We start from the raw sequence: 20,684 nt of genomic DNA on the forward strand, positions 1-20,684 counted from the left end.
CATCCCATCAAGTGCCCACCTCAGTGCCTGCCACCCAGTCACCCCCTCCCCCCGCCCTCCTCCCCTTCCACCACCCCTAGTTCGTTTCCCAGAGTTAGGAGTCTTCCATGTTCTGTCTCCCTTTCTGATATTTCCCACTTATTTTCTCTCCTTTCCCCTTTATTCCCTTTCACTATTCTTTATATTCCCCAAATGAATGAGACCATATAATGTTTGTCCTTCTCCGATTGACTTATTTCACTCAGCATCATACCCTCCAGTTCCATCCACATCGAAGCAAATGGTGGGTATTTGTCGTGATTCTTGTTCTTGCTCCTGTCTTGATACAACGTTTTCTGCCCTCTCTGGCTTTTTTCAAAAATTTCACTGTGTCTTCGATTTTTGTAAATGACTAGGTGTACTTTTTTGGGGTATTTATTCTGCTTTATGTTCTCTGAGCTCCCTGAATCCGTAGTTTGGTGTCTGTCTCAACCATTCTTGCTTCAAATATCTTTTTTTGCCCTGTTCTTCCTTCTCCTTCCAGGATTCCTATTATGCATATGTTATATAATTTTAAATTATCCTACAGTTCTTGGATGTTCTGTTTGTGGTTTTTTTTTTTCTCTCTTTTTTTTTTCTGTTTGTGTTTTAGTTTGGGAACTTCCTGTCAAACTCTTTCAGGCTCCCTGCTTTTTTTGCTGCCTGTGCTCAGTCTGCTGGTGAGCCTGACAAAGGCATTCTTCTTCTTTAGCAAGGTTTTTACTCTACAGTTTTATTTGATTTCTTTCTTTAAAATTCCATCTCTCTTCTGATATAACCTGTGTGCTCTTGCAATTTTGTCTGCTTTTTCCATTAGGGCCTTTAACACGTTCATCATAATTATTGTAAATTGCCTGTCTGATAATTCCAGTATCGGTGTCCTGTCTGAGTTTTGTTTTGATGCTTGTTGTCCTTTCAGATTCTGATTTTTCTTGCCTTTTGGCATGCTTGGTGGGTTTTTCATTGCTGTATTGGGTGTGAGAACTAAGGTGAAAGGTCTCTGGTGTGAGGTTTTGTGTCGTCGATCTGGCTAGAAGCTGAATTGTGTTCATTGTGTGCTGACACTGTAGGCGTGAGAGGCTTCAGTTCCTCTAGGGTCCTGTTTTCATCTGCCCCGTGGGTCTTTGGGGTTTTCTTCTTGAGTAGGTCCATTTCAGCTGTGCTCATTGTAATTGTATGGGACCCTGTTAATGGGCCATAGTGTAAGTGTCAGGGGCAGGAGAAGATTCTGTGCTCTTAGGATTAACCCTCAGTCTTCTAGCAGGCCAGTGGCCCCAGCCTGGTCCAGTGTTTCTAAGCTATTTTGTCCCTCCTGGGTGAGCTGAGGAAGATGCAAGGCTGGAGTCAGGTCACTTCCCTTCCTTGGGGCCTGCTGGATGGGTCTGTGTCATGGAGACTGCTTCCAGAATTCTTCACTTGGTTACTATTCCCCTGTCCTGAGCTGAAAATGGGCTTTTCTGGCCTCTTTGCTATGAGAACCTGGTGGGATTCCTGGGGGTGGGAGTGAGGAAGGATCAAACCCACAAAAATGTAGGGGCTTCCTCAAGACTGTGGCTCCTAGGGGTTTCTTTTTCACTCTTCAGCTAGTTCGTACTCAGCCCCCAGCAATTCATGAAAATCCCCAAGCAGGTGTTCCTATCAATGGTGGCCCTGATATTCTCCCCCTGGTGAGCAGATCGTGGCTGTGACTCTCTTTGTCTCACCTGTCTCCAGATTTTGGAGGATTGGTTTGCCCTGTGACCCATTTTCTGATGGTTGCAAGAAGTGCTGGATTGTTGGTTTGTCCAGCATTTTCTTGGGAGGATGTGACCAACAGCTTTCCTGTACCGTACATGTTAAACAGGAGCTGAAGCCTCAGACTTCCATCCTCAGAGTTTTATGCCCACATGTGCTCTGCTTCCTTCCTCTTGTTTGGTCATCTACAAGCCCTATGAAGACATGGCCATGGTAGTGGTGTGGGCACCGACGGGCTCTCCCTGCAGCATGAAGCCGCCCAATTTTGTGTGTATGGGCTTTGACTTTCCAACCTACAAGTAAAATGTAATAAGTCCTCTATTCCCTTCCAGCTTTGACTCTAAATTCTGTTTCTTATAGATGACTTAGAATAGCTTGCAAGGTATACTGTGTAGGTTGTGTGTTCAGAATTCTCAGTTGACTGATAACCTTTGCACCATCAAGCAGAAAATAATTACCTGGATAATCTTAGCATGGACTGTTTCACTTCTCTGTCATCTATGGGCCATGATATAATTGGTTTCCAGATATTAGGCCTTCAGATATTTGTGAAAAAAAAATTACAGTGAATGACTGGGATAGAATATTTCCAGGAAATATTTGATTTAAATGTTAGTGTTTAAAAATGAAGTATAAAAGACACCAGACACAGAAGGTCACTTATTGTGTAACCGCATGTATACGGGATAGCCGGCATAGGTAAAACCACAGAGACAGAATGCAGATTGCCGGTTGCCAGGAACTGGACAGGGGGAGGGGTGGCAAATTCCTGTTTAATGTGTAATGTGTTTTATTTTGGGGTGATGGAAGTGTTTTGGAACTGGAAGTGCTGACTGCACAACATTGTGAACGTAGTAAATGCCACTGAATCGTTCACTTTAAAATGGTTAATTTTATGTTATGTGAATTTCACTTCAATAAAAGATATATAGTACATTAAAAATTCAAAAATCTAGCGGTACAAAAACTTTTATAGTGCAAATCAATTCTTTCTCCTGCCCCAGGCATTTAGCTGCCAATCAGTTTCTTTCATGTACTTGCGTCCCAGCCCCCTCACCTCCCGTTTTAAATGGGAAATACTGCATATTGCTTTTTGCTACTTAATCTGGAGATGTTTTTTTTTTTTCCTTATTGGCACATAAAATCTACCTTCTTCCTTTTCAAACTGCATAGTCAAGGGAACTATTTCTAAGTTCTTTAAAGTTGGTGTATGTTTAATCTCACCATTCTAATTTTTCCCCCCTTTGGTCATGCCTCTACTATAACAAGCTTCTTATTTTGTGCCTAATTCAGTATCCAGTTGGGTAAATCAGTCAGCTCTTTGTGTGAGCAGGTTTAAAGCTAAAAATCAGCTTCATTTTTATGAGTCATTTCTCAGAATCAGGAATGATGGTGGAATTAGCCAAATGCCTTTTATCACAAGAGAATTTTTTAAAAAACAACTCTCTTAATTAATTGATAGTCAATGAGCCAATGAATTTGTTCCATAGCTAATTTGACAAATGTCTTCGTTACTGGAGAAGGTATTTTATTTTCCCCCAGAGAAGACAAATGTGGAATAACTAACTGCAGGACAGCTCTAAAGGGATGCCTGTGGGGCCTTCTGTCCCCCAGCGTGCATGACCATTAGTGTACAATGCCTGTAGACAGAGATGGCTTTCTTGAAGCAGGACAAGACCTCTATTCATATTAAAGTCAAACAAATCGCATATGCGAAAATCTCCACTTATCCTGGCTGTTCCAGCTGAAATACATAGAACTATGTTGATTTGGGGAATAGTAACTTGCATGTTGGGCAGCAGCTAAAAGAAATTGTCAACTTGGAAATGGAAAGACTGGGGAGAAGCAGGATTGCCTTTGGATTACTTTGTGTCTGTGTGTAAGGAGTTATAGGTAAGTGGGGGGTTTCGTGAGCACAGTTCTGTGCTGATGACTAGTTGGCACCACGTCTAAAAGTGCATTCATTGTGGAGAGGAGAGAAAGACTAGGAGAAGGAGGAGCTTCCATTAACTAATCCCTGTGGAGATGTCAGAGCAGGCCCTGCACCAAGGATTTGCATTGCGGATTTAGGAATGCAAAGCAGGGGGGCCTTTTTGTGGGATTTTAATGCAGAGTTGCGATATGTTGTACTTATCGTGATTTTTCATGAGGCCAAACAAAAATAATAATTTTTTTCTCATCAAAGATCTTTAGCTTGGGATCCCTGGGTCGCGCAGTGGTTTGGCGCCTGCCTTTGGCCCGGGGCGCGATCCTGGAGACCCGGATCGAATCCCACATCGGGCTCCGATGGAGTGCATGGAGCCTGCTTCTCCCTCTGCCTGTGTCTCTGACTCTCTCTCTCTCTCTCTGTGACTATCATAAATAAAAAAAAAAGAGCTAAAGATCTCTCTGTGACTATCATAAATAAATAAATAAATAATAAATAAATAATAAAATAAATAAATAAAAAAAAAAGATCTTTAGCTCAATGGAGCACCTGGGTGTCTCAGCAGTTGAGCATCTGCCTTCAGTTCAGGATGTGATCCCGCAGTCCTGGGATCGAGTCCCACATTGGGCTTCCTGCTTGGAGCCTGCTTCTCCCTCTGCCTCTGCCTCTCTCTCTCTCTGTGTGTGTGTGTGTGTCTCTCGTGAATAAATAAACAAAATCTTAAAAACAAAAATCTCTAGCTCAAAAAAAATCTTTAGCTCTAAAAACTGAGAGTTATAAATGCAGAAGTTAAAAAAATCCATTAGGAATAAAATGGAAAGTAAAATTCCCTTTAGTCTAAATTGATTATCAACAGGTTTTTCCTTTTTCTACATTCTTCTAGAAAAATTATGTGTGAGTGTCTTACTTAAATGTATGTTTCCAAATTGGGTTGTTGTATAAATTGTTTTGTGTTATGTATTTTTATTTGCCGTTATGTTGTAGACATTTCTTCATACCAGCCCCTCCAGGTTCAGCTCATTCTTGACTTGCATGGATAACACTACAGTATTTATTCACATTGTCCCTCTTGATGGACATTTCAGTGACTTTCTAGTGTGGCTCTTACAGAGAATGCTACCAAGAATATGTTTTTACATATGTAGGAAATATTTTTGACAGTCTATCTGTAAATACTCAGGGTGGCACATGTGGGTCAAAGGTGTACATGTGTTTTATATATGTATCTTTAAAGATTCATTTATTTGAGAGAGAGAGCAAGCGAGTGGGGGGACAGGCAGAGGGCTCCATACCCAGAGCAGAGCCCCATGTGGGGCTTGATCCATGACTCTGAGATAATGACCTGAGCCAAAATCCAGTCAGATGCTTAACTGACTGAGCCAGTCAGGCCCCCCTGCATGTTTTATATTAGGAACTATTTCCAAATAATTTTATAAATGACACCCATTATTATATTCCTAAAAAGTAAATGAAAGTTCCTATTACACCACACTCAACAATACAACAATATTGAGTTCTTAAACAGCCATGTTGAATTTTTAATCGTTGTTGATCTGATGGCATCTTTTTTCTTACTTAATTTTGAAGTTTGCTTTGGAAGGTCTGCCCTGCTTCTGGGTTATAAATAATTTAGGCAATTTAGGCTTTTTTTTTGGGGGGGAGGGTAACAGGTTGTAGTTTTACCTTTAGGCATTGTTAGGAAACAAGCCTGATTTTTTCCCAGTTGTAGCCTTTGTCCCAATGCTAGTTAATGAAGCACCGGTCTTTCTCCAATCATTTGGAGACAATGCAAAGAAGTATTTAAAGTATCATGTAGAAGATGCCGAGGGGGAGAAGGGTGCATGCAAGAGCTCTGCTCTGGATGGACTCAGGCTGCCCCGACTGGTTCTGACCACAGACCAGGGATCTCCTGTCCTCTCTTGCATGAGCACAGCTCTTGTGCAGCATCTATGCTCTTGCCTGTGTTGCACTTGCCACTGAGTCTGCCAACATATCTGTCACTGTGGGGTTGATACTCTTTCTCCTCCTTGCTGCTTCTAGATCACTGCTTCTCTTCTTCCCTAAACATCCCTTGCTCCCTTGAGACACGCACATCAGACTCCCATCCCCATTCCCTCTTGTTTGAGTCTTCTGACCTATGCCCTCCCCCATCCCTCCTCTATGCCCCCTGAGGATTTTACCAGTATATCCACTGCTTTTGCCATTTGTCTGTCTACACAGGAAATCATTCTGAAACTGGAATCCTGTTTCTCCCTAGACCTGCTTTCCAATCATCTTGTCTTCCATCTGATGTCTCTTGCCTATTTCTGGAGGGATACCTCGTGACTGTGACATCTGGACATCCAGCACCCACTCTGATCACCATCCTCCCTCTAGTCTTTTTTGTACCTGGTCTTCAGAAACATTTGTCCCCACTGGACCATCAGCCCTGTTTCCTTTTTGGTGTTCACTGCCCCCTTACGTTCTCACTGCCTTTCCTTCCATGGTTACCTGGCAAAACCCAGCCTTAGCTAAAACACAGTTTTCTGCTACTGTATGCTAGCCCATGAGCTGCTCCGTGGGGCTGGGGGATGCTCATCCTGGCCCCTTGCTTCCCTGTTTCTGACTACAGTGCTCCCTCAGCAGGGTTCAGCAGCCCTGAGGTTTATGAGTGTATGTATGCGTATATATATAATGTCTGAGTGGATGTATATATGCGTGTGGTGTGTAATACCTGAGTGTATACATGTATATATGTGATATCTGAGTCTATGTATATACGTATAATACCTGAGTATATATGTATAATATGAATATATATACACATGTATATAATATCTGAGTGTATATATAACAAACTTCTAAAGGTTTTGAATGCTTATCCCTAACCCTGTTTTTTTAGTGATTCCAGCTGTTTTTTGGTGAATTAATTTAACAAGGAATACCCTTACATGTAGCTCTCCAATAGGACCCATTTATGTATTGGCAGATATACAGTTGGTGAAAGGAATAAATGAGTGGAGTAACTTCTGCAATGCATGTTTTTGTACCAGATTGGCTTTTTCAGGTTATCCCAAATAACCAAGTCTTCTGTTCATAATTTGATGTACTGCCTATGTTCATATAAAGGAGTGAATTCATGAAATTATATTGAAGTGAAATCGAAATTACCACAGGGGCATACTCATGAGATGAGAAGATTCATCCCATGCTTTAATATATCATATTTACTTCAAATGGTAAGCTGCCTCGAGTGACAGAAACTACTAAAAGTAGTTTTTTCTTTGGGCACTTAAAGGATAATGTGTGGATATGAAGATTTGTACAATATCTGAACTCCTTGAGAGCAAGGCCACATCCCACCCATTTTTTAAAAAAAGATTTTATTTATTTATTTTAGAGGAGGCAGAGGAGAGAGAATGTCAAGCAGACTCCCTTCTGAGCGCAGAGCCTGATGGGAGGCTCAGTCTCAGGACCCGGAGAGCATGACCTGAACCGAAATTATGAGTCAGGTGCTTAACTGATTGAGCCACCCAGGAGCCCCACATCCCATCCTTTTTTTTTTTTTTTTTTTTTGGTAATCTTTACCCCTAGCATGGGGCTTGAACTCAGGACCCTAAGATCAAAGAGGAAGCATATCAAGAGTCTCCTGCTTCTCTGAGCCAGCCAGGCGCCCCACATTCCATCCATTTTTGTAGCACTCCTACCCAGTATCTCAGCAGATGGTAGGAGTGAAAAAAAAGGTTGATAGCAGAATATTTACCATTGGTGTTTCGGCTCCACCACGACATGTGCATTCCTGGTGCTCTGCGGCACTGTGCGCTAACAATAGCAGGGCTTGTGGGGAAATGTCAGGACAGGGACCGACCACTCACACTCCCTGCAGCCTTGTAGACAGGGCACTGCGAAGAGCAGAGCTCGCCACCGGGTAAGTGAGCGGCGGCTGGAGGCTGCCACGGCCCGCACCCCGCGTGGACGGACAAGCCACCGTGGGCAGTGCTGCAACACTATCACTGCTGCCTGGTTGTTGTGCTGGGGCAGTGCAGGTGCAGGCCAGCTCCCTGCCAGTGGGGCTCCGGGGAAGTGAGGTCAGGGGGTTTTGCAACCTGCCAACAACCTGAAAGCCACACGGGCTCATGGCACACCCCTCTGGGTCGAGAGCTCTGCATGCAGCCTCCCTTTATAACTCTTGTTAAAAGGCAGCTAGAAAAATCTCCCGTTGCCTGAGCTCCAGCTGAGCAGAGAGCTTTTCCTTCCTGCTGAAGATGATAATTCTATCCACCGGATCTTCTTACCTGGGAAAAGTGGCAGACGCAGGTTGTAGGAGAGACTGTATTCTGTTGTGTTTTGTTGGAAGGGTGTGAATTTATTGCCACGTAAAGGCAGAGAATAGATTTGCAAAATTGTGACCAGGTTTTCTGGAGGTCGTGTCTGGATGCGTTCAGGACCGAGGAGGTGCCGCTTTCCGCAGGTGAAGAGGCTTGCTGTGTGCAAGAGCCAGCGGATCTGGGGGCAGGTGCAACTCTCAGCCCTAACGTGGAAGGCTTTGCACTTAGGAGCCCGGTCCTGAGCAGTGCAGGGGAGTTCCCTGGCCCAGGCCGCGCGTGTGGGAACGCCTGCCGTGTTAGGCAAAGCGAGGAAGGAATAGCTGCGGGGTTAGCCCCTGGGACGTATCTCATGCCTATCAGATTTAAGCATCTGCTGCTCTCTGATGCCCCTCTTTGAAGGGACGAGAAAAACGGAATTGATTTTGTTCTTTGCTCCCTGACCATACGCCTAAAAATAAGTCAAGTTCAAATGTTGGTGTTACGTTCCGAGCAGACGCTGTGCTTGAGAAGAGTTTGGGAAATTCAGGGGCTATCTTGCCTTACTTTTTAGAAAACTTTTTCCAGTGATGCTTCTCTCTCTCTCTCTCTCTTTCTCTTTTTTAAGTTTGTTTAAGCAATCTTTACACCCAACGTGGGGCTTGAACTCATGATCCCAAGACCAAGAACCACACATTCCACCAATTGAGCCACCCAGGTGCCCCTGATGTTTCTTTTTTAATAATAGTTTCATCGAGGTACAATTCACTATTTTAGAGTATAGTTGACCCTCAGACAACATAGGTTTGAACTGCACAGTCCACTTATACGCAGATTTTCTTCTCAATAAATATATACAGTTCTGTGAGTGTATTTTCTCTTCCTCAGGATTTTAACAGCATTTCCTTTTCTCTATGGTACGTTATAAGATTACAGTATGTAATGCACCTAACATACAGAATTTGTGTTAATTGAATGTCAGATGCTCATATGTGCTTAGTGGACATTTGAATATCTTTTTTGAAGAAATGTCTATTCAGACTTTTGCCCACTTTTGACTTGGGTTATTTGTCTTTTTACTATTGAGCTGTGTGGGTTCTTTATATCATCTAGATAGATACGAGGTCCCTGTTGGGTGTAGGTCTTGTATGTATTTTTCTCTTTTGTGGGTTGTTTTTTACTTTGCTGGTGGTGTTTTTGGCCACACAAAATTTTATTTTATCTTACTATTATTTTTTAAAGGATGTTATTTATTTATTCATGAGAGACACAGAGAGAGAGAGGCAGAGACACAGGCAGAGGGAGAAATAGGTTCCATGCAGGGAGGCTGATGTGGGACTCGTTCCCGGGACCCGAGGATCACGCCCTGAGCTGAAAGCAGGTGCTAAACAGCCAAGCCACCCAGGGATCCCCAGACATACAAAATTTTAAATTTTACTATTTTTTTTATTGTTTGTGCTTTTAGTGACATATCTAAGAAACTGGTACCTAATCTAAGGTCACAAAGATTTACTCCTATATTTTTCTCTTAAGTGTTGCATAATTTTAGCTCTTACCCTGTGATCTGACCTATTGTGAAAGGTATAAGGTCGGGACGCATGGATGGCTCAGCGGGTTGAGTATCTGCCTTTGGCTCGGGCCCTGATCCCAGGATCCTGGATCGAGTCCCACATCGGGTTCCTTGCGGGGAGCCTGCTTCTGTCTCTGCCTCTCTCTCTCTCTGTGTGTCTCTCATGAATAAATAAAATCTTAAAAAAAAAAAGAAAGGTATAAGGTCTGTCTTGTGACTATTCTTGGTGTGTATGTATTTGCTGAAAACACTGTCACTTACCCTTTAAAACGTCACGACATTCTTGTCGACAGTCAATTACCCATTAATGTCTGGGTTTATTTCTGGACTGGTCCATTCTAACCCAGTGATCTGTAGGTCTGTCCTTAGGCCAGTGCCACACCATCTTTTTTTTTTTTAAAGAATTTATTTATTTATTTATTTATTTTTATTGGAGATGAATTTGCCAACATATAGCATAACACCCAGTGCTCATCCCATCAAGTGCCCCCTCAGTACCCATCACCCAGTCACCCCCACCCCCCGCCCTCCTCCCCTTCCACCACCCCTAGTTCGTTTCCCAGAGTTAGGAGTCTCTCATGTTCTGTCTCCCTTTCTGATATTTCCCACTCATTTTCTCTCCTTTCCCCTTTATTCCCTTTCACTGTTTTTTATATTTCCCAAATGAATGAGACCATATAATGTTTGTCCTTCTCTGATTGACTTACTTCACTCAGCATAATACCCTCCAGGTCCATCCACGTCGAAGCAAATGGTGGATATTTGTCGTTTCTTATGGCTGAGGAATATTCCATTGTATACAGAGACCACAGCTTCTTTTTTTTTAATTTTTATTTATTTATGATAGTCACACACAGAGAGAGAGGCAGAGACATAGGCAGAGGGAGAAGCAGGCTCTATGCACCGGGAGCCCGACGTGGGATTCGATCCTGGGTCTCCAGGATCACGCCCTGGGCCAAAGGCAGGCGCCAAACTGCTGCGCCACCCAGGGATCCCCGAGACCACAGCTTCTTTATCCATCATCTTTTGATGGACACCGAGGCTCTTTCCATAGTTGGGCTATTGTGGACATTGTTGCTAGAAACATCGGGGTGCAGGTGTCCCGGAGTTTCACCGCATCTGTATCTTTGGGGTAAATCCCCAACAGTGCAATTGCTGGGTCGTAGGGCAGGTCTATTTTTAACTCTTTGAGGAACCTCCACACAGTTTTCCAGAGTGGCTGCACCAGGTCACATTCCCACCAACAGTACAAGAGGGTTCCCATTTCTCCGCATCCTCTCCAACATTTGTGGTTTCCTGCCTTGTTAATTTTCCCCATTCTTACTGGTGTGAGGTGGGATCTCATAGTGCCACACCATCTTTTTTTTTATTTTTTTTATTTATGATAGTCAGAGAGAGAGAGAGAGAGAGGCAGAGACATAGGCAGAGGGATAAGCAGGCTCCATGCACCGGGAGCCCGACGTGGGATTCGATCCTAGGTCTCCAGGATCGCGCCCTGGGCTAAAGGCAGGCGCCAAACCGCTGCGCCACCCAGGGATCCCAGTGCCACACCATCTTGATTACTATTTCTTCTCCTCCTCCTCCTTCTTCTTCTTCTTTTCTTCTTTTTGACATCAGGGAGCATGACTCCTCCAACTTTGCATTTCTTTTTCATTGTTCTTGTGGCCTTTCGAAGTCTCTTAGGTTTCTTTCTTTCTTTTTTTTTAATTTTTTTATTTATAGAGATGCAGAGAGAGAGAGAGAGAGAGAGAGAGAGAGAGAGAGAGAGGCAGAGACACAGGCAGAGGGAGAAGCAGGCTCCATGCAGAGAGCCTGACGTGGGACTCGATCCAGGGTCTCCAGGATCATGCCCTGGGCTGCAGGCAGTGCTAAACCGCTGTACCACCGGGGTTGCCCATCTCTTAGGTTTCTACCTGAATTTCAGAATCAGCTTGTGAATTTCCAAACAACAAGAAAAAGAAGAAACTGGGACTTGAAAGGACATTACATTGAACCCGAGGATCAAGTCGCTATCCTAACAGCATATCTTCCAACCCGTGTGCGCAGAATGTCTGTTTATTTAGGTCTTTGGATTCTTATACTGATGTTTTGGTAGTTTCTGCTGTACAGGTCTTGCACATCTTTTGTTAAATTTATTTGTAAATATCATATTCTTTTTGATACTGTTCTAAAACAGGTCTCTTCTAACAGCATATTTTAAAAAATCCATTCTACCCATTTCTGCCCTTTGATTGGAGTGTTTAGACAATTTTATATAATTACCGATAAGGTAGAAATGATGCCTACTGTTTTGCTGCTTGTTTCCCATGAGTCCTATGTCTTTTCTGTTCCTTTATTCCTCTGTTGTACCTACTTTTATGCTAAGTAGTTTCCAGTGAACCATGGTAATTCAGTTGTTTATTTTTTAATATATATTTGAATATTTCTTTTTTTTAATTTTTTTTTAATTTTTATTTATTTATGATAGAGAGAGAGAGAGGCAGAGACATAGGCAGAGGGAGAAGCAGGCTCCATGCACCGGGAGCCTGACATGGGATTCGATCCCGGGTCTCCAGGATCGCGCCCTGGGCCAAAGGCAGGCGCCAAACCACTGCGCCACCCAGGGATCCCAATTTTTTAATATATATTTGAATGATTTTCTTAGCGGGGTTACCTTAGGGATTACAATTAACATAGTCTTGACTTATTTTTAAGCTTGTCAGTGGACCCGAATCTGTCCCTAGAGGAATCCAATTGGGAGAAATCTGATGACTGTGACTGGGGGAGGACAGAAGGGAACACCTTCTGAGAATGATCTGTGTGGGTTGGTTTATCTGTTAACTGTTTGGTGGAATTTGGTTTATCCCACAAACCTCTCCAGTGAACTCAGATACTTCCCAAATATTTGATCTGATACAATTTTTAGTAATCACATCAAGAGCCTTCCCTCCTGGCCCAGAGATTTGAAAGTTCAGTTCTGGGGTGATTGGAGGTCAGCACGGTGGTCCTCGCTTCCTCCTCCTGCAACCTGCTGTCTGAGCTGTGCTCTCCTCACGTTTCCCAGGTGCCGAGCACCCTACGGGGTCTGCTACGCTCCCGATCCCCAGTTCTAGAGGGACCCCAGTGCCCAGGACCCTGTCCCACGGCTCCTTATGGACGGCCTGTCATGAAGAGAGGAACCAGCTGAATGCACAAAAGCCCATCAGGACACCAGGATTTGACCAGAAGACAGTTCCTCTCCTCCCCTCAGGACTTCTCGGAGGTAATTTTGAATTTGGAAAATGAAGGCTTGAAAACTTTAATTTATGACTTAGTAGAATCTCAGCCAGTGGGAAGACTATCCCGCTGCCTGGGTGGATTTTTCTCTACCTCTTGAGCTACACCATGTTAAGCAGTTACCGAGTACACTTCTGAATTAATTTTAAGGATGATTCTCGACATATTATGTTAAGCTGTTATAGTAATTAATATTTTATGAAGATTTCCACACAGGTCCTCATTTACTGCTTATAGCAAGCTGTGGGGTTGATATTGCTAGTGTCATGTTGTACATCAGGAAACAGGTCTAGAAGATGTATGCAGGGTCTCACTGATTCATTAATTCGTCGAGAACCTAAGGGCTGTGCTTCTGCGTTGTGCCAGATGCCATTTTATTTTTTTTTTAAAGATTTTATTCATTTATTTGAGACCTAGAGGAGAGAGCGAGCGAGAGAGAGAGGGAGAGAGAGCACATGGAGGAGGGGCAGAGGCAGAGGGAGAAGCAGGGAGCCTGATGTGGAGCTCGATCCCAGGACCCCGAGATCACGACCTGAGTGTAGGGCAGATGAGCCACCGACCGAGCCACCCAGGTGTCCCGCTGGGTGCTGCTCGAACTCAGGACACACAGCGAACACAGCAGACACAAACCCCTGCTTCCATGTCGGTGTGAGTGGAGGATGGGGGTGGGGACGGGCACAGAGACAGGCCACAGGCAGCTGACAGCATGAAGAAGGAAATTACATGTTTCGTGACAAGGCATGAATATTGTGGAGGAAAGGAAAAGTAGACCAAGTTTAGGAGGGCGGGGCAGGTGACAGTTTTAAAGGGAGTGGTCACGAAGGCGTCAGTAAGAAGTTGACGTTTGAACACGGATTTAAGGAGTTGTGCTAACTAACCACTTAGCGTCTGGGACGAGAGCATCGTAGTTAAAAGGAAAGGAAGGTGCAGAGGTCCACGGGCGTGTTGGAGAAACACCAGGGAGGCAGGGCGGCTGGAGGGGAACCAGGTGGTCAGGAGGGAGCAGGGATCTGAGCATGTCTATCTGCAGGCTGTTGGGGAATTCTAGGTTGGATGATGGGAAGTCAGTGCCGGGTGCTAAGCAGAGAAGGGGCAGGATCTGCATTCCATTTTAACAGGCTCGTTCTGGCCTCTGTGTTGATACAGGATGTAGGGGGTGGGGGATGAGGATAGGCGAGGAAGCCATTTAGAGGCCCATAGAGAAATCCATTATAGTAATTCAGAGAAGACATAATGGTGGCTTGCTCCACTGGTGGCCGTGGAAATAGTGAAAAGTGGTCACATCGGGATACAGTTTGACGACAGAGTCCTTGAGACGTCCTATGGGTCTGGGGTGGTGATAGGAAGGGACAAGTCTGTAGGTACATCAAGGATTTTAGCTGGTGTAAGTAGACAGAGTTGTCACCCGTGAGACGGGCACGTCCGCAGGTAGAGTTGGGGTACAGAGAGGGATTAGGATTGAGTTTTGAGCACTTTGAGGGAGTCTAAGAGATGCGGAGTGACGGTGGTATATAGATCCTCCTGCTGAGGCCTGTGATCTGAGCTGGAGTTTAATGGGAGACTTGGGCCTGTGGACGGCCTTTAGAGGAAGAAGATCAGATAAGATCCCAGGGAAAGGAGGGTTTTGAGGCCAGGGCCCTGGGACATTTGTAGCCCTAAGAAGAGGAGGAGACAGCAAAGGAGACCAGGCAGGAACAGCCAGAGATGTACAGGGAGACCGAGCGGGTGGCATCTGGGAAGCCTCATGAAGTCATCTAGGAGCCAGGGGCTTACAAGCTGATGGTCCAGGTGGGATGAGCGCTGAGAGTCCTCTTGGGTCAGCGCCGTGCGGGTCCTTGGTGGCTCTGGTGAGAAGAGTAAAAAGACACGGGGGTCTGGTGACCGTGGCAACAGAAAAGCGCCGTTGGAGTGGGTTCAGAGGGACGGATGGAAGGGAGGGGTTGGAGAAACAGATTGTTGACAACTGTTTTGAGAAGCTTTGCTGCCAAGGGAGCAGAATATGGGGTGGTGTCTGCTGGGTAACGAAGGCCAAGAGACTTAATTTTCAGTGGGAAGCATTAGCATCACACTTGCATGCTGGTGGCGGTGAGTCAGTAGAGAGTGAAAAATTGATAATGCAGGGCGGGGGGTTGTGGCAATCATTTCTCCAGCCGGTGAGAGGTGCATCTGTGTACACGCATACCTGCTTGAGGAGGCGGGCAGGTAAGTGTGTGGGGTGGGGGATAGGCCGGCGAGATTCGTGGGTGCCCAGGCGTGCCGCTCACTCACCAGGCTTCTTCTGATTGCTTATATTTTCTTTGCGAAATAGGAGACAGGGTGGCCAGCTGAGAGTGCTGCGGTGGAGGAGAGGTTGCACATTTGGGGAGACAGGGGAAGGCGTGAAGAGCCCTTTAGCACAAGTGGTCACGTCAGTGTGATCGTGTGTTTCTTTAGACAGCTCTGCTGGGGACTCGAAGGCACCCAGTAGGTCAAGAATTGAATTCTTGTTTGGCTGAGCAGAGATGGGGATGGGGTGCAGAGTGAGAGGGTGGCCTGAGGTGACCGTGTGTATGCAGGAGGCAGGTGGCCCTGGGCGGACGGATCTGCAGGCGGTGATGCAGGGGGTAGCAAGGAAGAGCCTGGGCTGGATGGAGATGGGTGGAGGAGGTGCTGAGGAGGGTCAGCACTGTCCGGTCTGGGGTCCTGAGTGGTTGAGGGACACAGGTGCTGGGCTGCAGTCACGCAGGGACCCTGGGCAGGGGAGCTTCTGCAGGCCCTGGCTCCTCGTTACTCAGCCTGGCTTCTGCTGTTGGACTTCAGAGGGGCTGCTTGAGACGTCCTGCTGAACCCCAAACTGCAAACCCGAGCAGCCACGAGGCCTCTGGAGTGATGCTGGGAGTGTACTGCTCCCAGCACCTTGCTTTGCTGAGGCAGAGGGAGGTGTGCGGAGGTGTGCAGGCCCTCCTCGCCACAGAAAGGAAAGAGGAAACGTGGACGTTGACATTTGCAGCTCCTCCTCCCCTTCCTCACATGCCTTGGAAACTATGTGTGTGCTCACCTTTTGTTTTTTAACCTTAACCTTAACACTTGAGGGTTACTGCATCTACTTGTGCAGTGCACGTACTGGCGCAGAGGCCCGGAGCGTGTGCTCAGGTGTGCGGGAGCCGGCAGCGCTCCCTGGAGAAGAGGCGCCGCGAGGCTGCTTGCAACCGGCCTTTCTTCCTGCCCACGCGCACCTCCCAGGACGTTCTGTTCGGGAGTCTCTCTCTCCAGCAAATTCCGAGAGCTGGGAAATGGCTTCACAGTCACAAAAAATTCATGTTGAAGAGGCCAGAATGCCAGAAAATGACATTCCAGCACAAGCAGAGATATTTTTAAATGTTTGGGATTTATAAAGAGAAACAGTCTTCATGGGATCTAAACCTCCCCCGATTCACACTTCTGTGATTGAAGTAGCTAAATCTGAAAGATAATTCTGGTTGTTTTTTTCCGTCCAGTGGAGAGTGTCATTGGTGGGAAAAGATGTCCTGGGCTGAGAGCCGCCCCAGCCGCGCCCCCCGCCCCCCGCCCCGGGGCCTTGGCCGTGACCGGGGAAGGGCTGGCGCTGACCGCGCGCCTCTGCTCAGCCCGGGCTGGTGAAGTGTTAGGGCAGAGGGCGTTCAAAACACCAACTAGAACCGAAAATCCCAGTAGCCTGCCCCTGTGCCGTCGGTTTCAGAGCAGCCGAGGGGGTTCAACGAGCAGTATTTTTAGTAAATGGCAAGTTAAAGATGCTGTTGTGAGCTGCTGTGGCTGGAAGCTCTGTGCAAATCAGTCCTAGCGACTGCATTTTCCACTTGTAGCTCCGTCGCGTTGCCCTCTCTTTGTATTTATTTTTGTTCTCTTCTCGTTTGTTTGAGAGCTTGGGCGGCTCTGGCATCCCTGCTGCTCTGCGGGCTCCGCAGGCGGCGGCGTGCGGCCTGGGCACGACCTGAGGGGCACTCTGGGTTTCCACCTGCCGGGCGCGGGGGCTGGAGGGGCGAGAGGGAGACTGGGCGCATCCCTGGGAGCACAGGCCTCTCTGGATGGTCAGCTGGCATCTGGGCTTGGGGAGCATCCGGGCTTGGGGAGCATCCGTCCGTGCAAGGCCATGTGCTGGGGCCCGGGGTGGGGGATGGGGGGTGCAGAAAGGGGAGGCGTCTCAGCGTTACTGTTTTCCTTTGACTGATGTTCACGAGCTGACCACGTGGAACTCCAGTCCCGGTCCCAGAACGGAGGCGATGAGGAGTGGCTGGTGAGCCTGGGAAGATGCCCTGGAGACTGGGACGGGGACAGTGGGGAAGGACAGAGGTGTCAGGAACCACTGTGGGCCAGACCCTGAACACCCGGAGTTAGCGTCTATCCTGGGGCTGGTAGAGAACCAGTAACATTTGTGAAAGGTAGTGATAGGATTAAAAAAAAAAAAAAGTGTCCTGGATGGATGCATTGCAAGCTGTTGTGCTTCCAATACTAAGAGAAGATTGGAGGCTGCCAGAAGAGTCGGAAAGGAAAAGTTTGATCATGTGACCTAACAAAATGTAGGGAAATCCTTCCCCATGATTTTAAAAGCATCCTGCTTTTTTTTGTTATTCCTAAAAGCCAAACAACAGAGCTTCGTAGACACATGCCCACACAGTTAGCAAAGAAATCCCGTGCCTTCCCTTGTACTTAGAGTTGCATAAATAACTTATGATCCTAGCTACCTGTAACATTGCTTGATTAAATATCAATGAGGAAAACCATTAGTGTCGGGTCATTGTAATTTATTATAAAACGGATAACATGACTCAATTACCTCAATCTCATTTTCATTCTGACTTTACTGGTTTTAATAATTGATTTTATGAGTCTGTTCCATAATTGATTTCTAGTGTCTGAAAAAGTATCAACCCATGTTTTTGAATTTAATAATAAGGGGATAGCAAGGAAGTCTGATTGGCTGATTAGTTTGGCAGTGAAAGGGCCTTTGTCTCTTAAGTTATTAGAACGACTTAAATATGCACAGGCCTGCAACTGAAGCATTGTTGTAATAAAATCGTGCATTGGTAAGTGCGTAGTGGAAGAAGGTACATTAAACTGAAAGGTGCATTAAAATTTATATTTTTTCAAATTCTTTCTGAATATGTTGGTTTAAACAAGGTGCCTCTAAGAGAAAAAGTAATGAGTGCAATTAAGACATGTCTTCAAAAAAAAAAAAAAACCAAAAAAAAAAAAAAAAACGTCTTCAGCCTTAGTGCACTGTTTTGATGCACTTCCCAGAAGTTGGGCCTTGAGTGATTGATGATTAATGTCTTGGTAATTCGTTTTCTTAGGGATCAGGTGGTTTCCCAAGCTTTTCTTTGGTAGGAAGATCCAGTGATGAAGCTGTTGGCCGATCACTAAAACAAAAAAACAAATTATTTTTGCACTTTATTATTATTATTCTTTGCACCTCTTCCACGTGATTTTGGCATATATGTGGAAGAGGTGCCAGAAAATTGAGTTTCACTTTTATATACACCATCTGTTCTCAGGTATGTACTTAATGTTCAAAATTATCCTGAACGGGTGCTTCATGGGCACCTGAAGATCCCTCGAGCCCCGGTGGTAACCGTGCCCAGCTGTGGGAGGGGCCGTATGTATTGAAATCTAGCGAGTTCTTTGCAGAGTTTAGGACTACCACTGTGAAGACCACGAATGGGCAGGGTTGGTGTGTAGGGGAGGAGGGGTGCTAGTGGGCTTTGGGCATCTGTCCCCAGAAGGGATGGCCACACAAGGTGTCCACACAGTACTGTGCCATTTTGTTCTGGATCCTCTTTGTCCGGTGCAAGTGCAACACCATGGTATAAGCTGACGTGAACACCAGAGAACAGAACCTTATCACCCTCCCCCCCCCCCCCCGCTCCCGCCCCTAGGCAGGAAAATCAAACGCGACGTAGGGTTTTGAAAGATTGGAACGGAGAGCATTCTGTGATTTCTTCACCGGATGAGTAAGTGAATGTGAAGATTAACAAGAAACAGGATGTTTTGTATGTAAATTATTTCAAGATGGGGGAAAAGTCATATTTCATAATCTTTGAAGAGGGTGCTAGCCTGGAGAAGGCATTTCGCAATACTTTTTAAATAAAGGAATCGCAAAAGCTCCCAGTAGACTAGAGAATAAATCCAAAGTGCCTGGTCTGCGGAAGATTCTTGTTCCGTTGTAGGACAGGATGTGGAGGCCGGCCTCTAAACTAAGGATCATGAAATCATGGATGTTAAGAGCTGGTATTGGGGTTGAATGTGGACTTCTGGAGCCTAGAGCTGCGTCTCTAGGGGTGGAGATGGAGGCGTGGGGAGCCGGTGGATATCATCCAGGCCTTCTTCCATTCAGAGATCTGGCCACCAGCTCATCTGGACCATCCATGCTCTCTTTAAATTCATTGATGGTGATTCGACAGTGGTCTTTTTTTTTTTTTAAGATTTTATTTGTTTATTCATGAGAGACACAGAGAGAGAGGCAGAGACATAGGCAGAGGGAGAAGCAGGCTCCCTGTGGGGAGCCCGATGTGGGACTCGATCCCAAGACCCGGGGTCACGACCTGAGCTGAAGGCAGATGCTCAACCACTGCGAGACCCAGGTGCCCAACGGTGTTCTTTCTGAATGCCTCCAGGGTCTGTCTTTGCTCTTAATCTCAGACTTTGAGTTTTCAGAGTTTACAAGGTAAGCTGGCTACTTACTTTTAACATAAATACACACACATAGTAAAATCATTAAAACTACAGAGAGGGGGGATCCCTGGGTGGCGCAGCGGTTTGGCGCCTGCCTTTGGCCCAGGGCGCGATCCTGGAGACCTGGGATCGAGTCCCACGTCGGGCTCCCGGTACATGGAGCCTGGTTCTCCCTCTGCCTGTGTCTCTGCCTCTCTCTCTCATTCTGTGTGACTATCATAAATAAATAAATAAATAAAAATTTAAAAAAAAATAAAACTACAGAGTGGATATTAAATACCAGTTTAATAATGCCCCAGAGAAAACCAGTATGAATATATTTTTTTATTTACCCATCTAGAAAAATTTAGTGCTCATGAGAAGATACCTTTTTATTTTTATTTTGAAGATGTATTTATTTATTCATTTTAGAGAGAGAGAGAGCAAAGCGAGCAGGCGGTGGGAGGGGCAGAGGGAGAGAGACTCCTGAAGCAGGCTCTCATCTGGGTACGGAGCTGGTGCAGGGTTCCATCCCAGGGTCCCCAAGGATGAAATCAAGAGGTGGCCACTTAACCGACTGAGGCACCCAGGTGCCCCAGAAGATAACTCTTTTAAAATCTAAACCAGATAAGCCATTGGACTGTTCCAAAGAGGGCTTTTAAAGAAACGTCGGGCAGCACGTGATACCTAGGACTCCCCATGTATGTGTGTCACGAAGCACAAGTCCTGAACATCCTATGAGCCGGTCTCTTCCCCAAAGTCATTATCCACCCGGGGGGCATCCCTGCGAACGTTCCCCACCCCGTCTGGTCTGACTGCCCTCACGTCCCACCCTCCCCTGCAGCACCTTCTCATCCCCCATCGCTGGTTCAGGTGGTCTCTGTCTCTCCCTAAACTGTATAGAATTTTACTCTTAGAAATGGGGTCAGGCTGTGAGCAGACCGGTGTGCTCCGTGCTCCGTTTCTACGATTTGACCACGTTGCTGTGTGTGGCTGTACGTATTCGTCTACCCCTTACGGAACAGGAGATGACGTGACCCCGAGCAATCCGTGGTCTTCCTGCCGGTGGACTCTGGGTGAGCTTTGGTGTATTACTGGCATAAAACATTCTGCTTTTGCTATTTGGCAAAAGCTATTTTGCTATTCTTGTTTTTTTTCTCGGTTATCTACTTAGGAGGAACCTCTGGGCCTGAAGAAAGGCTAATTCATGATCAACCTTACAAGAAAATGT

General features: G+C 45.9%; 1 protein-coding gene across 2 annotated transcripts in view; it reads left to right on the forward strand.

Annotated features, from left to right (window-relative positions):
• RNF144A (ring finger protein 144A) overlaps positions 1–20,684 on the forward strand; it is a 120,654-nt gene that overhangs the window by 16,391 nt on the left and 83,579 nt on the right. For both annotated transcript variants that reach the window (XM_055327268.1, XM_055327270.1), the window contains exon 2: positions 12,576–12,773. In XM_055327268.1, coding sequence (XP_055183243.1) covers positions 12,576–12,773 — 198 coding nt within the window. The remainder of the gene's footprint in view (positions 1–12,575; positions 12,774–20,684) is intronic.

The sequence above is a fragment of the Nyctereutes procyonoides genome, unplaced genomic scaffold, assembly GCF_905146905.1.
Source record: "Nyctereutes procyonoides isolate TBG_1078 unplaced genomic scaffold, NYPRO_anot_genome, whole genome shotgun sequence".
Taxonomy (NCBI): Eukaryota; Metazoa; Chordata; class Mammalia; order Carnivora; family Canidae; genus Nyctereutes; species Nyctereutes procyonoides.